This window comes from Heteronotia binoei, chromosome 3 (assembly GCF_032191835.1).
Source record: "Heteronotia binoei isolate CCM8104 ecotype False Entrance Well chromosome 3, APGP_CSIRO_Hbin_v1, whole genome shotgun sequence".
Taxonomy (NCBI): domain Eukaryota; kingdom Metazoa; phylum Chordata; class Lepidosauria; order Squamata; family Gekkonidae; genus Heteronotia; species Heteronotia binoei.
This window is the reverse complement of record NC_083225.1, coordinates 22,488,264-22,505,304: the sequence shown is the minus strand read 5'-3', so window position 1 is coordinate 22,505,304 and position 17,041 is coordinate 22,488,264. Positions and strand designations below refer to the sequence as shown.

Here is a 17,041-nt window from a genome sequence, read left to right as displayed (position 1 = left end):
TCTCCTGTTATGCCAAGTTGAAGAGCCCCGTGGCGCAGAGTGTTAAAGCTGCCGTACTGCAGTCTGAACCCTCTGCTCACAACCTGAGTTCAATCCCCAGTGGAAGCTGGGGTTTCAAGTAGCCTGCTCGAGGTTGACTCAGCCTTCCATCCTTCTGAGGTCGGTAAAATGAGTCCCCAGCTTGCTGGGGGGAAAGTGTAGATGACTGGGGAAGGCAATGGCAAACCACCCCGTAAAAAGTCTGCCGTGAAAATGTTGTGAGAGCAACGTCACCCCAGAGTCGAAAATGATTGGTGCTTGCACAGGGGACCTTTCCTTTTCCTTTCCTATGCCAAGTTGGGGGCTGTGAGGAATTGTGGGAGGGGGGAAAGTTGAGGAATTCATACCTCCCATTGACTTCAGGCTTCTTCTGGTTTTGCTGTCCTCCTCCTTTCCTTGAGCTCCTTTTGACATTCCATCCCTTATAGAACATTTTAGGCCCACTTTGGGCCAGCTTTAAACTTTTGGTTGATTCATAAAACCATATTTCTCCTGGGGAGTTCTCCATTTATGTAAGATCTCTGCCTTGTCTATGGTGGTAGAAGCCAGCTAGTTTTTCATTAAGTATATAATCAGTATACAAGTTCCTGTATTTTTATTAGTTTGGAAAGGGAAGAGTAGAAGAAGGGAGTGTTCTGTGACTCATATTCCTCATTTGGACAGTAAACTTGTTAGCAAACTTTTTAAAAATATGGATAGAACGTCATCAAAATTGTTAATTTAGAAAAAATGCTGGAAAGCGGTTGCGCCATAATGTTGCCGAAATCAAGGCTAGATTGGTAAATATATCCCTGCCAAATAATGTAATATGTCTTTCAGCCATATTTGGATCATATTTGACCTTTCACATTTCTTAAAAAGAAACAAAAATGAGGTTAAATTGCATGCAAGTTTGAAGCTCATACCATTTGAACATGTGCTGGGATTGGGAAGAAAAGTTCTATTTTGTTTAGATGAATATTGAACCTTCTGTTGCCTTCAGAAATAATCCTCCTGTTCTGTTCTTTTAAATGTCCTTGTAACAAGTATTCAGATGGAAGAGATGCTCTTGAAGAAAGCCGTCTGTAAGATTTCTTTGCTTTCTCCTTGGGATCGAATCTGACAATCCAGCAGCCTTTTAATGAGCTTTTGGAATAGAAAGTGTGGTTCTGTGTAGCAGATAAAATAAGACGTCGTCTTTGTTAACAGTATCAAATACATCACTACAGAATGATCCAATTAGATACTTATTAGTATAACAGTACTACCACCTTGTGGTAATTGACTATAATTCCTTTTTATCTTCAAAGCACTTAGCTGAGCATTTTTTTTTTTGTACACTGTTATTCAAAATAATTGTTTTGGCACAGGAATGGCTCACTTTTCACACAAACCATTGACGTTTTGAGAGCTGGATTTGAGTCAAGGAGCACCACAGAGACCGAGAGGAATCGCAGGGTCTCGCCTTTCGAGAGTCAAAGCTTCCATTGTCAGATGCAAGAAGGAAGGGATGCAAGGATGTTTTGGAATCACAGAGTTGGAAGGGACCTCCAGGGTCATCTAGTGCAACCCCCTGCACAATGCAGGAAACTCACAAACACCTCCCCATAAATTCACAGGATCTTCATTGCTGTCAGATGGCCATCCAGCCTCTGTTTAAAAACCTCCAAGGAAGGCGAGCCCACCACCTCCCAAGGAGGAAGCCTGTTAGAATCGTAGAAGTGTTGGAAGGGACCTCCAGGGTCATCTAGTGCAACCCCCTGCACAATGCAGGACACTCACAAATACCTCCCCCTAAATTCACAGGATCTTCATTACTGTCAGATGGCCATCCAGCCTCTGTTTAAAAACCTCCAAGGAAGGCGAGCCCACCACCTCCCAAGGAGGAAGCCTGTTAGAATCGTAGAAGTGTTGGAAGGGACCTCCAGGGTCATCTAGTGCAACCCCCTGCACAATGCAGGAAACTCACAAACACCTCCCCCTAAATTCACAGGATCTTCATTGCTGTCAGATGGCCATCTAGCCTCTGTTTAAAAACCTCCAAGGAAGGAGAGCCCACCACCTCCCAAGGAAGCCTGTTCCACTGAGGAATCGCTCTAACAGTCAGGAAGTTCTTCCTAATGTTGAGCAGGAAACTCTTTTGATTTAATTTCAACCCATTGGTTCTGGTCCTACCTTCTGGGGCCACAGAAAACAATTCCACACCATCCTCTAGGTGACAGCCCTTCAAGTATTTGAAGATGGTGATCAGATCACCTCTCAGCTGCCTCCTCCCCAGGCTAAACATCCCCAGCTCCTTCAACCTTTCTTCATAGGACTTGATCTCCAGACCCCTCACCACCTCATCGTCTGTGATTGCACTTTCAGTATTTCACTTTTAAGAAACTCCCACCCCTCCTGAACCCCCTTCTTCCTAAGTATTTCTGACCATGGGATTTTACCCAGCATAGTTCCAAGTTTATCGAAGTTTGCTTTTCTGAAGTCCAACCTATAAATCTGACTATGTATAGTTTTTCCCTTCCCTAAGACTGTAAATTCCAAAATCACATGGTCACTACTGCCCAGGGTGCCCACTGTTTCCACTTCTTTGATCAATTCTTCCTTGTTGGTGAGAATCAAATCCAAGATAGTGGATCCCCTTGTTTCCTTCTTCACTTTCTGGAAAAGGAAGTTGTCAGCAAGACAAGTGAGGAATCTGTTTGACCTTTCATTTTTAGCAGAGTTGGACTTCCAACAGATATCTGGGTAATTGAAATCTCCCATGATCACGGTATCCCTTCTCTTGGAGAACTTTGCAATCTGCTGTAGAAGTTTCTCATCCAAGTCCTCTGCCTGACTTGGTGGTCTATGGCAGACCCTCATAATAATATCACTGTTATTTCTTACTCCTTTTATTTTTACCCAGAGACTCTCAACTGAGCTGCCATGCTCAGATTCACATATTTCATCACAAGTATATACCTCCTTCACATATACTGCTACGCCTCTGCCCTTTCTCATTTGCCTGTCCCTTTTAAATAAGTTGTACCCCTGAATCCTAATATTCCAGTTGTGAGTGTCATCCCACCAAGTTTCAGTAAGGCCAATTATGTCATAGTCTCCTTCCTTTATTAGGACTTCCAGTCCCTCCTGTTTGTTTCCCATACTCTGCGCATTAGTGTAGAGACATCGGAATCCATGTTTTATGCATCCCGAGGGTTAGTTTCTGTACAAGCCTGCAAGTTAACATTACCTAGCGTATGCGCCACTCTTTGCAAATCTTTAGTGTTCTTATCCCCAGTTTCTGGCATCATACGAGGCTTTGAATTATTGTCTCGCTCCCCCATACAATTTACTTTAAAGCCCTCCTTATTAGGTTAGCAAGGCTGTTACCAAACACCCTTTTCCCTACCGCCATAAGGTGCAAACCATCTCTCGATAGAATCTTTGTGGATTTTGATTTTGCTGTTACTGGCATGTTGTAGGACTTGTTACAGACACTGTGAGTAAATGCTTGGCTGGCGTTTGAAAAGGAGGTGAACAAATTGTTAGTGCCATGAAATTATCCAAGCAGTTAAATCCCAGGGTTTTTTTTTTAACTGTGTAGACAGAGATGGTATGGGCTCAGCTCAGGGGCCTGGTTGTCAGCTGCAAAGCCTTTATGGCCTAGGAATTGCATATCTACGGGGCCTCCACTCCTCCAATGCTTGGTGTTGTCCAAACAGGACCTTTTGAAGTTTCCTTTGTGCAAATGGGTAAGATTGGCAACTGCCCTTCCCCATCCACTCTTTGTGGTGGCCCCTGCCTGGTGGAACGACCTGTTTGAGGAGGTCCAGAAGCCCCCCCCCCCCAGTACTTCATTTTGCAAAATGTTTGGAAGGGAATTCTTCCAATGGAATTAGATCTATCGTGGGGCGAAACAGTCCGGGAGGGGAGGGGGACTGCACTGCCTCAGACCTTCATATTCCCCACAGTTGCCACAGTTTGCATGATGCAGCCTGCCCAGTTGGCTGTTGACACAGTCTTTTCATTTTGCATTCCTACTCTCTACTGCACAGTGCATTGTGTATCTTTATGGCTGTACTGTTATTATTGTTGCTTGAACAGTCATTCAGTTTTGTACTTCTGGTTCGCTTGATGTCCTGGGCTGTGTGATGACGTTCCCCCCTCTTTCTGTACCCCGCAATCTGCTGTTTGGCTCAGTGAGAAGGTAGGCTATAAATAAGCTGAATAATAATTATATGACAGTGATCCTTTTAAAGCGTAGGAATTATCATATTTTGAAATACTGTGCCAAGTTCTTAAAACCCTCAGCGGCACGGAGGCCGTACCGCATGACAATAATTTTAGGCACAGCAGTTCAGTATTATACATCATATTCCATGCTGGGAATTATTAGGAAGGGAATTGAAAACAAATCAGCCAGTATCATAATGCCGCTGTGTAAATCGATGGTGCGGTCTCATTTGGAATACTGTGTGCGATTCTGGTCACCGCACCTCAAAAAGGATATTATAGCATTGGAAAAAGTGCAGAAAAGGGCAACTAGAATGATTAAAGGTTTGGAACATTTTCCCTATGAAGAAAGGCTAAAACGCTTGGGGCTCTTTAGCTTGGAGCTAAACATCGACTGCGGGGTGACATGATAGAGGTTTACAAGATAATGCATAGGATGGAGAAAGTAGAGAAAGAAGTCCTTTTCTACCTTTCTCACAATACAAGAACTCGTGGGCATTCGATGAAATTACTGAGCAGTCAGGTTAAAATGGATAAAAGTACTTCTTCACCCAAAGGGTGATTAACATGTAGAATTCACTGCCCCAGGAGGTGGTGGCAGCTACAAGAACAGACAGCTTCAAGAGGGGGTTAGATAAAAATATGGAGCAGAGGTCCATCAGTGGCTATTAGCCACAGTGTGTGTGTGTATGTATGTATATATATATATATTGGCCACTGTGTGACACAGAGTGTTGGACTGGATGGGCCATTGGCCTGATCCAACATGGCTTCTCTTATGTTCTTATGTGACTCAGAGTGTTAGACTGGATGGGCCTTTGGCCTGATCCAACATGGCTTCTCTTATGTTCTTATGTGACTCAGAGTGTTGGACTGGATGGGCCACTGGCCTGATCCAACATGGCTTCTCTTATGTTCTTATGTGACTCAGAGTGTTGGACTGGATGGGCCACTGGCCTGATCCAACAGGGCTTCTCTTATGTTCTTATATGACTCAGAGTGTTGGTTTGGATGGGCCTTTGGCCTGATCCAACATGGCTTCTCTTATGTTCTTATGTGACTCAGAGTGTTGGACTGGATGGGCCACTGGCCTGATCCAACAGGGCTTCTCTTATGTTCTTATATGACTCAGAGTGTTGGTTTGGATGGGCCTTTGGCCTGATCCAACATTGCTTCTCTTATGTTCTTATGTGACTCAGAGTGTTGGACTGGATGGGCCACTGGCCTGATCCAACATGGCTTCTCTTATGTTCTTATATGACTCAGAGTGTTGGTTTGGATGGGCCTTTGGCCTGATCCAACATGGCTTCTCTTATGTTCTTATGTGACTCAGAGTGTTGGACTGGATGGGCCACTGGCCTGATCCAACATGGCTCCTCTTATGTTCTTAGTCCACCCAGTGTGGCCTAGTGCCTAGACTGTCAAACTAGAATTAGGGAGATGTGCGTTCAGATCCATAATAAAGCTTCCCTGTGTAATCTTGGGGCAGCCAGTCTGACCGCAGGGTGTCCCCCCCCCCCACATGGTTAATGCAATGAGCCATTGAATTGAACCTCCTCCTCTCCATTGCTCTTTTTCAGTGCCAGTTTTTTTTTTTTAAAGGAGGGGCTGCAGTGTGAGACATCTTTTGAATGGCTGCAGGAGCCGTGAATATGACAAACCACATCAGGGCCATCTTTGCCGGTCTAACGTTAGACAGGCCTTGTGAGGCATTTCCAGTCAAAGCCACACATCAGGTGTAAACAAAGACAGGAAGAGAACATGGCACTGTTTTAGCTTTTGATATGCGTTTTCAATTTTCACTGAAGTCTTTATTGTCTTGGTTTGTTGTAAGTTGCTCTGAGCCCTGCTAGCAGGGGAGGGTGACAAAGAAGCCCAATTTAATAAACAAACCAACAAACACGGAGGACCCTGAACGGCAACACTTGGACAGGGATATTGTCTGACTTCTCCCTAATAACTGGGCTGGATCTAATGGAGGCTGGTGAATCTCCTCCAATGAGGAGTGACTGTATTTGGCGGGAAGGTCTGCTCTTCTTTGTGGTCTTTGTGCATCACACCCTTGGGATTAGGGCGCCTGTGCTGATCCTGATCGGTAACTTCAAAGCCAAAGGGATTTTTGTGTCCTCCCCAGGGACACACGCAGAAGCCCCACCCACACTTGCTAATTGGAGTGGGCATGACCATCCCGCTAATTCTCTTCTGACTGCCACCTGATCAGATGATCTTCCCTGCCATGGTTGGTGAACTTCCTTTCTTTGCTTTGTCAGCCTATTTCTTCATCTTTTGACTTCTTTCCTTCTTGGATATCTGTAGAAAACATCAAGTGTGACTGAAGTTTGGAGGGGGGGTCTTAAGGATATGCCACCTGGCCCTCGGGGCCTTCCTCCCACCTCCCCTTTCTCCATCTCGCTGCACCCCCTTGCATGGAAAATTTTTTTATTTTTATTTTATTTTTATTTGATTTATATCCCGCCCTACCTCACCGAAGCGGGCTCAGGGCGGCTTACAATACAGAGATTCTAACAATAGAATCAAATTTTAAATAAATAACAATTTACATAGTTAAGAAACTAAAAACATTAAAAAACATTAAAAAATTAGTACATCAGTCCAACAATGTGCAATCTATAAGCTTCCTTCGGTATTTTGATAGTTTGGTGCTGGTCAGTTATAGGCCAACCGGAAGAGGACTGTCTTACAGGCCCTGCGGAATTGTCCAATATCCCGCAGGCCCCTGACCTCTTCCGGTAACTGGTTCCACCAGCAAGGGGCTGTTATTGAGAAGGCCCTGTCCCTGGTTGACTTCAACCTGGGCTCCTTTGGTCCGGGGATTACGAGCAGATTTTGGGAGCCAGATCGCAGTACTCTCTGGGGAACATATGGGAAGAGACGGTCCCTAAGGTAGGCAGGTCCTAGACTGCATAAAGTGGGGGGGGGGGGCAAAATGCACTGCATAAAGTGGGGGGGGGGCAAAATTCCACCATCCAATGGCCACTCCCTTTGCTTACTCTTCCTGGGAGAAGCCCATTGGATTGACTCCAGCTTACACTGCACTGAATTCTCTAGACGAATGAGAAAGAACAGAGCGACTTGCCTCTTGGCAGCATTCCGAGAACCAGCTCTTTCTCCACACGAAATGGAGTCAACGTCCTCTGCCTCTTTTGACGTGTCAGCTGAACCATCAACCTCGGCAGCCAGCCATACCCAGTCTGATCCTGAATTCCAACCCCACCCCCCTCCCAAGAGAGAGGGCTCAGGATTGAGGCTGGAGTCCTCTGCACCTGCAGAAAAGAGCAGGGAGGACAAGGGATCTTGATGAGAGAAGAAAAAGAAACACAGGCATGACTCCAACAAACAGCAGAACCACTTCTCCGAAATCGTTTGCATCGGACCCAATGGTACCAGTTATTCCACTGCTGCAGAAAATGAAATTTTAAGGCCCGTGAAAATCGATTACATTTTGTCCGAAACGGGGGGGGGGGGGGGGGAGTTGAAGTATTTAAAGTTATATCAAAAATAATTTATAACATTGATATTATTATGGCAGGGAGGGCCCAGGGAAGCCCTGATGCAGCCTCCCAGCCACATGCAGCATCCTGCTCTGGTCCTCCGTACCAGAGAGAGGGGGATGGAACGGAGGCTCCTCTGGCCTCGCGGGAGGAAGTTGGAGAGGCCAGTTCAGTGGAGGGGGGATGCTGGGCACCCACCATCTCAGAATGCGAGGGAAGTCTGTGCTTTCGGAGATGAAGAAGGCATCCTCAGAGAAGTGGCGTCCTTGCCACGCTCGGCTGCAGAGCTGGGCCTACTTGGCAGTGGCTGCTAAGTGAACATGTCTACAAGGGCCGGTCCCACCGAATGATCACCTTTAGCTAGGCTACAGTACAAGTGTGATCTGGTGCCGGCCCAGCAGGAAATTTGTACTGCTGAGTCGTGAATATTTGCAGAGGCTGTAAGGCTCCGGAGAGAAGAAATATTGAAATAAATATTTTTTGAAGCTGACATATGGTTTAGAGAGCCTCAGAGTAAAGGCTTAAGTTATTCATAGGTGCATCTCTTGACAAAGATACTAATCGAAACGGGAAATACAGCGATCAAAATTCCGTACTTCATGCACAGTTGGAGAATATGTTTATATCACCTTTGAGCGGTCTACAAGTCTTTACATATTCCTTGGAAGCCTAGAACTGTAATGGAACTTGGTGGTTTGGTTTATGTTATTCCGGATAATGTATTTATTGGCAAAAGTGCGTGTGTTACAACATTTTGAATTTTTCTCATAAGTAATACTAGTGTTTTGTGTATCATTTATGCGCTGGAGTTATTAAGTACATTGTTTTCATTATACAAGGGAGATTTCTGGTTTTTCTGGTTGTTTAGTCTTTCTCACCGTCCCTGTTTTTTCATTGTTTTCCCTAACCAAGGCAGTAAGTTTAGCTTTCACTGCAAGGTCCAATATCGTCAACCATTCTTCTGTTGCAAATATTGTTGAACACTTTCATTTCTGTATATATAATATTCTTGCTGCCATCATCATATATAGGAATAAAGTTTCCCGGCTTCTTTCCAACCAATTGTCCATTAGACCTAACAAGAGACTCTGGTTCCAATTGTATGTTAGTCTTTAATATATTTTGTATTAATATTTGTATTTGTGTCCAAAAAATTGACTTTTTTTACAAGTCCACCACATGTGGTAAATTGTCCCTTCATAAGGATTACATTTCCAACATAAATCTGCTATCTTAGACTTGATTCTCATCGGCAGGGAAGAACTGGTTGATGAGGTGGAAGTAATGGGACACAACTAGTAGCAACTGTGTGATTTTGGAATTTGCAGTCTTGGGGAAGGGAAAAGCTGTATGTAGTCAGTCATATTGGTTGGACATCAGGAAAGCAAATTTTGACAAAGCAATACTGGGTAGAATCTCATGGTCGGAAATACTTAAGGAGAATGGAGTTCAAAAGGGGTGGGGGTTTCTTAAAAGTGAAGTATTGAAGGCACCGTCACAAATGATACCTGTGAGAAGAAAAAATGTGAGGAATCTAAAGAAGCCAAGGTGGCTCCATAAACAGCTTTCAAAGGATTTGAGAACTGAAAAAGACTCCTTTAGGAAATGGAAGGAGGGTCTTAGAACCAAGGATGAATATAAACACATCACCAGTGCTTGTAGAGAAAGAGTTAGGAAAGCTAAAGCTCAGTATGAGCTTAGGCTGGCCAAAGATGCTAAAAACAACAAAAAAAGGGTTATGGTTAGAGTGAGAAAAAAAGCAAGGACACGGTAGGCCCATTGTGAGGACAGGAAAGTGAAATTGTAACAGGCGATGAAGAGAGGGCAGAACTGCAGAGAGCCTCATTCACTGTGATGAACCACCTTTACTTCCATCTGGGCCTGAGGCCTGTACCTCAAGGAGAATCACAGCTTACCTATTCCTCCAGCGGCAGCTGATTCTGGGTTTAAACCACCCGCCAACCCCAAGCCCTGGTGGTCAGTGTCCTTGCTTGCTTTTCTGAAACATGGGGAAGGCATCAATGCTAAGAGGAGCCACATCCTCGGACCGGCCACGTTGGCAAACTATAGGCCGGTGTCAAACTTGCCCTTTTTGGGTAAAGTTATTGAGAGGGCAGTGGCAGTACAGTTACAGGGGTTTTTGGATGACGCTTCCGTATTGGACCCATTTCCATCCGGCTTCTGGCCGGGTCATGGGACGGAGATAGTACTGGTCGCCCTCATAGATGATCTCTTGAGACATCTGGATCGGGGCGGTTCAGCAGTGCTGCTGTTAGACCTGTCGGCTCCGTTTGACACAGTCAACCACCAGCTACTATTTCGCCGCCTTGCCTACATGGGGATCCGGGGGTCTGCCCTTCAATGGCTTACTTCCTTTCTCCAAGGCCGGGGACAAAGGGTGACTATAGGGGAGCAGCTGTCCCAGAGACACCCACTTGTGTATGACGTGCCTCAGGGGGCGGTTCTATCCCCAATGTTATTTAACGTCTACATGCGCCCCCTTGCCCAGATTGTCCGGAGATATGGGCTGGGTTGCCATCAATATGCGGATGACACCCAGCTCTATCTATTGATGGGGGGCCAGTCCAGCTGCGCCCTGGGAGATCTGGACCTGGCATTGCAAGCTGTAGTGAAATGGCTCAGGCAGAACAGACGGAAGTTGAATCCAGCAAAGACAGAGGTCCTGTGTCTAAGCCGTGGCGACCTGGGTAGAGAGGTCCCTCTGCTGGCCTTTGATGGGGCACCATTGATGCCAGTTGCGAAGGTCACAAGCTTAGGGGTGCTCCTGGAGCTGTCACTGGTGATGAAGGCCCAGGTAGCAGCCACTGCCAAATCCGCATTTTACATCTTAGATGGATAAGGCAGCTGGCTCCATACCTAAAGCGCAGTGACTTGGCAACAGTGATCCATGTGACGATCACCTCGAGAATTGACTACTGTAACACCCTCTATACGGGGCTGCCCTTGACTCAAATTTGGAGGCTGCAACTGGTGCAAAATGCAACAGCCAGGTTGTTAATGGAGCTACCTGTAAGGGTGCACATTCAACCTGTGCTGGAAATATTGCACTGGTTGCCTGTGGCCTTCTGGATTCATTTCAAGGTGCTGGTCATAACCTTTAAAGCCCTATATGGCCTGGGACCTGCCTACCTTTGGGACCGCCTCTCCCCATATGTGCCCCAGAGAGCACTCCATTTGGGGACTCAAAACCTTCTCAAGATCCCCGGACCAAAAGAGGCTCGACTGTCCAGCACTGGAGCCAGAGCCCTCTCCGAAGACATCAGGGCCCTGCGGGACCTGCTACAGTTTTGCAGGACCCGTAAGACCAAATTATTTAAACTCGCTTTAAACGGTTGAAGGGAGGTAGCTATTACTCCACGGCGCCGACAATCCCACTGAATTTTATAGCTGAAACAAGAACGTTAGAGAAATTAGAAATGCGCATCTTGGGGTTTGGGTTGTAAGTTGTATGAATGATTTTATTATGTATTTATTATGTATTTTGTTTTCAATGTGTATGTGGTTCAATTTGTTGTTGTTAGCCACCCTGAGCCCATCAGGGGAGGGCGGGATATAAATTTGATACAATAATAAATAAATAAACATGTGGTTCCCAAGCCACCAAGTGAGTTAAATTCAGGAGAGTGGCTGCGTTGGTCTGAAGCAGTTGCATAAAGTCTGAGTCCAGTGGTACCTCTGTTGGTCTTAATGGTGCCATTGGACTCAAACTTTGTTCTATTGTTCCGTTAATTCTCCCTTGGAATAATTCTTCCTTCTTTACTCTTAGGCACTAGGTTGCCCTCATGGCTCTGTGGGTATGATGCCCATGTTTAGCTGTATGCTCTCTTTCTGCCCAGTCACTGAGGAACTAATTCTTTGAAGGCTTCAGCTGGTTCTGTCCTCAGGCCGAGATTTGAGAACCAGATCAGATCGGCCTTCAGCGGCCAGTAAGAACATAAGAGAAGCCATGTTGGATCAGGCCAATGGCCCTTCCAGTCCAACACTCTGTGTCACATAAGAACATAAGAGAAGCCATGTTGGATCAGGCCAATGGCCCATCCAGTCCAACACTCTGAGTCACATAAGAACATAAGAGGAGCCATGTTGGATCAGGCCAATGGCCCATCCAGTCCAACACTCTGAGTCACATAAGAACATAAGAGAAGCCCTGTTGGATCAGGCCAATGGCCCATCCAGTCCAACACTCTGAGTCACATAAGAACATAAGAGAAGCCCTGTTGGATCAGGCCAATGGCCCATCCAGTCCAACACTGTGTCACACAGTGGCAAAAATTTTATATATACACACACACTGTGGCTAATAGCCACTGATGGACCTCTGCTCCGTATTTTTATCTATACCCCTCTTGAAGGTGGCTATACTTGTGGCCGCCACCACCTCCTGTGGCAGTGTATTCCACATGTTAATCACCTGTCATGTGCTGTCATGTGACTTCACATGTTCCTGCCTTCTGGTGGACCAGCTTGCTGATCTTTCCCCTGTAGATGTGCCTGTACAGAAATGGCAAAGAAGGGGCAAAGGGTCGCTTCCTTGTAGCTGTTAACTGAGCGGACTGTCCTTTTGCCACAGGGGCATGCTTTGAGTCTGCTGGGTTGTTCAAGGAAAGGTGACGCTCTGGAGGCATGGGCTGTGTGACACACCATTCTTCCATAGAGTGGGCTGGGCTGGCGTAAAAAAAAAGTTAGTTTAGCTGTAGAATGTGATGTAGGACACTGTGTGAAGGAATTCCACGTTTAGGAGCATATATAACTACTCAAAAGAACGTTTGCTACAGGCAAGCAGCTTGGTTTTCTGAGGTCCTTCCTGCAAATTACCTTCAGAGGAAATGCCACAATATATACAGCATCGATACATTATGTATATGTTTGCATTCTAATAGTGTCTTCTCCTTTTCTCCAGACCAGTATAAAGGAAGGATTACTTTTGAAGCAAACTAGTTCTTTTCAGAGGTGGAAGAAACGTTACTTCAAACTCCGGGGGCGTACTCTTTATTATGCCAAGGATTCAAAAGTGAGTGCATATCTCTTTCAGCAGTGGGCATGCTGTCTCTGTAACTCTGATGTGCTTTACTGGGTATTTTTAGATTATTATGAAAGCAGTGTTAAAGTAGCTGTACAATTATTTGCTTTCATAAGTAGTTTTTTTTTTTCCTCTTTGTAAAAATTTGTTGCGGCGGTGCTTTGGTTTCTATTTTGCTAACGAATGAAACAAGTTAATGTCTGGTTCAGCTTACTAGCATAGTTAATGTCTGGTTCAGCTTACCAGCATAGGAAGGAAGTGTTGGCTCTTTTGTAGAATCCTAGAGTAGGAAGGAACCTCCAGGATCATGCAGGAAATTCACAAATACCTCTGCCCCCCACACACCCAGTGACCCCTGTTCCACTCCCAGAAGATGGCTAAAACCTTCAGCTTCCCTGGCCAAACTGGCTTGGAGAAGAATTGCTGTGGACCCCACAGTGGTGACCAGCATTTCCTAGGGGGTGTCAGAAAGGGCCAAGAGAACTGAGCACTGATGCGACCCTTCCTGCCCTCCCCCTCATGATCCATCTAAGATCACAGAATCAGTGCTGCTGTCAGAAAAGAAACTGGAGTGAGGTAGTTAAAATGTTCATCCCCCCAAAATGACCCTGGTCAGATCTCCCTGAGGTATGGTCATCTAAAAACAGACATTGCCTAAAGAGACACTGAAACGATGGCGCAGAAGTCATGGCGGGGGTAGTGGTGGGGAAAGAAAGGTCAGTAACAAGGCAGTTTGTAGCTGATTCAGGGGTGAGATTCAGGCAGCTAAACCCAAGCCATGGTTGGGAGGATAACAGGGAATATTAAGTGCCAATGATTTCTTATTTTTCCAGAAGCCGGGAGATCTATACAGTTTCTCTCAAGGCCATGCTTGAATAATAGTAAAATGTATTTATTAGGGGAAGAGGAATATACATTCAGGTTACCCAGAGCGTTCCTGTGTGGCCTTCCAAAGCTCTCTCCCCCCAGGCCCGTGGGACTGGATGGGAGAAAATAATCTTGCAGCTCAATCAGCTGTATTTATTCAGAGGGTCTTGTAGCAACTCCCCTGTGCACGACAACAGCCATTGTTGTCAGATGTTTGAGAGCCGCAAGACAGGAAGGCAAATAGGTAGGGAGGAGGGAGAGGTGGAAAGAAAGCAACTTTAACTTTAAATGCATTCTTCAAGCCGCCAGCTGGCTCGACTTGGAGAAGTGATTTAAAGAGAGAAGTGCCTTCTCCAAGCTGACTGACGGGGCAGTGAGCACTTTGAGAGCCACACAATATGTTGAAACGCTTAGGTTGAAATAGGTTTCAATAGGTTGAAACGCTTAGGTTGAAACGCTTAGGGCTCTTTAGCTTGGAGAAACGTCGACTGAGGGGTGACATGATAGAGGTTTACAAGATAATGCATGGGATGGAGAAAGTAGAGAAAGAAGTACTTTTCTCCCTTTCTCACAATACAAGAACTCGTGGGCATTCAATGAAATTGCTGAGCAGAAAGGTTAAAACGGATAAAAGGAAGTCCTTCTTCACCCAAAGGGTGATTAACATGTGGAATTCACTGCCACAGGAGGTGGTGGCGGCCACAAGCATGGCCACCTTCAAGAGGGGGTTAGATAAAAATATGGAGCAGAGGTCCATCAGTGGCTATTAGCCACAGTGTGTGTGTGTGTGTATATATATATATATATATATATATATTTGGCCGCTGTGTGACACAGAATGTTGGACTGGATGGGCCATTGGCCTGATCTAACATGGCTTCTCTTATGTTCTTATGTGAAAGAGCCACATGTGACTCCTGAGCCACAGTTTGGCCACCCTACTCTAGGTGGTCTAACCAGAGCAAAGCAAAGTGAGACCATCACTTCACATGAGCTGGACACTATACTTGTGGATACAGCTCAATATCGCCTTTGCCTTTTTAGCTGCCACATCACACTGCTGACAAATGGGTGCTATGTCAGTCTCCTGTATTGAAAACCTTGTCATCATAAGCTGCCTGTGATTTGATGGCTAAAAGGACACGCTGGAGGGAAAGGAACCCTATGAAAGGATAGATTGCACACCCTTGTTTGTATTTATTTAGCAAGAGCTTTCTATTTACGGGGCCTGTTTTGGCCGAAATCAGTCTAAGAATGTCGCGAATAAATAAAAGTAGTGTTTGAAGGACTCGCGGTTAACACGTTTCTGAGCTCTCAGATTAAATGTCTTCAGAAGTGAAATGTGCCTGGTGTTCTTTTCCCAGTCTCTGATCTTTGATGAAGTCGACCTGTCAGATGCCAGCGTCGCTGAATCGAGCACCAAAAACGTCAACAACAGCTTCACGGTAGGCTGCCCGTCGCGGCTGCTGCGGAAACATTCAAGAATGGCTTCTGCTCTTCTTTGCCTGGCTTTGTTTTTCAGCTTCTGAGAGTGGAAATTCCTTCCGTGTTCTTAAAATAGTCTCTCTTCTGTTTGAGAGGACTGAAGCTTTGAGGATCCCAGAGTTCTTGTTTACTTTCAGAAATGTGGCGGATGTCTTCCTGCAGTATGTGGATCTGCCAGAAACAGTCAGCTCACGCATTGTCTTTACTTTGAAGAGTGATGTCAGCTGCCTCTCTCTTGTTGCTGGGGAGTCAAGGGAGAAAACCCCCAGAGCAGGGCAAAACGGGGCAAAAGAAATATCCCAGCACAGATGGCAGGTAGTTGAGCAGGAGGTACGGGTCTCACAGTCTGGAAGTCTCTCTGATTTATTTGAACCATGGGGTGGGGAGGAGGAGGGGTACAAATTCCTGCGGGCCTGGGGAGCCAGGTAATCAAGCTGCCTCATTTTGCTGTCCTTTGACAATGAGTGAGCAGGCGCAGTGCCCGTTGAAATTCTCATGTCTCCAGCTCCTCCTCCTCTTCTCTTCCTCCTCTTCTCCTCCTTCTCCCCTGCCTCCTCTTCCTCTTCTCCTCCTTCTCCCCTGCCTCCTCTTCCTCTTCTCCTCCTTCTCCCCTGCCGCCTCCTCCTCTTCTCCTCCTTCTCCCCTGCCGCCTCCTCCTCTTCTCCTCCTTCTCCCCCGCCGCCTCCTCCTCTTCTCCTCCTTCTCCCCCGCCTCCTCCTCCTCTTCTCCTCCTTCTCCCCTGCCACCTCCTCCTCTTCTCCTCCTTCTCCCCTGCCTCCTCCTCCTCTTCTCCTCCTTCTCCCCTGCCTCCTCCTCCTCTTCTCCTCCTTCTCCCCCGCCTCCTCCTCCTCTTCTCCTCCTTCTCCCCTGCCTCTCCTCCTCCTTCTCCCCCGCCTCTGCTCCCCCTCCTCCTTCTCCTCCTCCTCTTCTTCTTCTTCTCCCCTCCTCCTCCTGCTATCTTCCAGACTGTGTATCTGTGCTGTTGTGGTTGCCTTTGTGAGTGAGGTGGAACTCAGCCATGCCAGGCCTGTGGGGATTCATCAGACTACATACAAGAGGGCACTTTCCTTGCTCAGAGCTCCTGCAACCGTGGACCAGGGCTTGGGATTCAGGGGCTTTCTTGGACCTCCTGCATGAGCTTCTGCGCCCCTGCTGTTCTTCTCTGGGCAGGAGTTGCTTGTTTGTCTGCAGCAGTGAAGTCAGAGTTGCATCCCTTCCTCCCAAGTGACTGCAGAGGAGTAGAGGGATGCTCAGGGGGTGGATGTTTATGTAATGTATTAGGACAATCAGGGTCATTTCCCCTTGGGGTGCCCAGTGGCTTCCTCTCCTTACATCCTGTCCTAAACTGTCCTTGTAGAAATTCAGGGTGATTCTATTGAGAGATCTCTTTCAGGTTATCACCCCCTTCCGGAGGCTGATCTTGTGTGCAGAGAACAGAAAAGAGATGGAGGACTGGATCAGCTCGCTGAAGTCTGTACAGTCCCGAGAGCATTATGAGGTAAAGTGAAGGCTTCTGGTGGCGCAACTTTTCTTTTCTGCTGGAATCTTCCCATGTTTTCCAAGCTGCAGTAAATGGGAGAAAATAATTATGCTGAATGAAAAATCTGTGAAACAAACCTCTGCATGTGTCAGTTAAACCGTTAACAGTTTGCATGTTATTTCTTCATGTTGACCTTTTAAATACGTGAGCTGGTGGTAGGCTCTGTAGCCGTGTTCTATATTTGCAAACGTGTCCTGACTTTTCTTTCATTAGACTGCACAGTTTAATGTGGAGCATTTCTCAGGGATGCATAACTGGTACGCCTGCTCCCACGCGCGGCCCACTTTCTGTAACGTCTGCAGAGAGACCCTGTCCGGAGTGACCTCCCACGGCCTGTCTTGTGAAGGTAAAAGGCAGCATTTT

General features: G+C 46.3%; 1 protein-coding gene across 1 annotated transcript in view; it reads left to right on the top strand.

Moving 5' to 3' along the window:
• The window catches only part of DGKH (diacylglycerol kinase eta), a 121,943-nt gene that overhangs the window by 36,774 nt on the left and 68,128 nt on the right, over positions 1-17,041 (top strand). Inside the window, exons 2-5 of the mRNA XM_060233578.1 lie at positions 12,667-12,777; positions 15,018-15,098; positions 16,532-16,636; positions 16,892-17,024. Of these exons, the coding sequence (XP_060089561.1) occupies positions 16,583-16,636; positions 16,892-17,024 (187 nt within the window). The 5' untranslated portion in view covers positions 12,667-12,777; positions 15,018-15,098; positions 16,532-16,582. The remainder of the gene's footprint in view (positions 1-12,666; positions 12,778-15,017; positions 15,099-16,531; positions 16,637-16,891; positions 17,025-17,041) is intronic.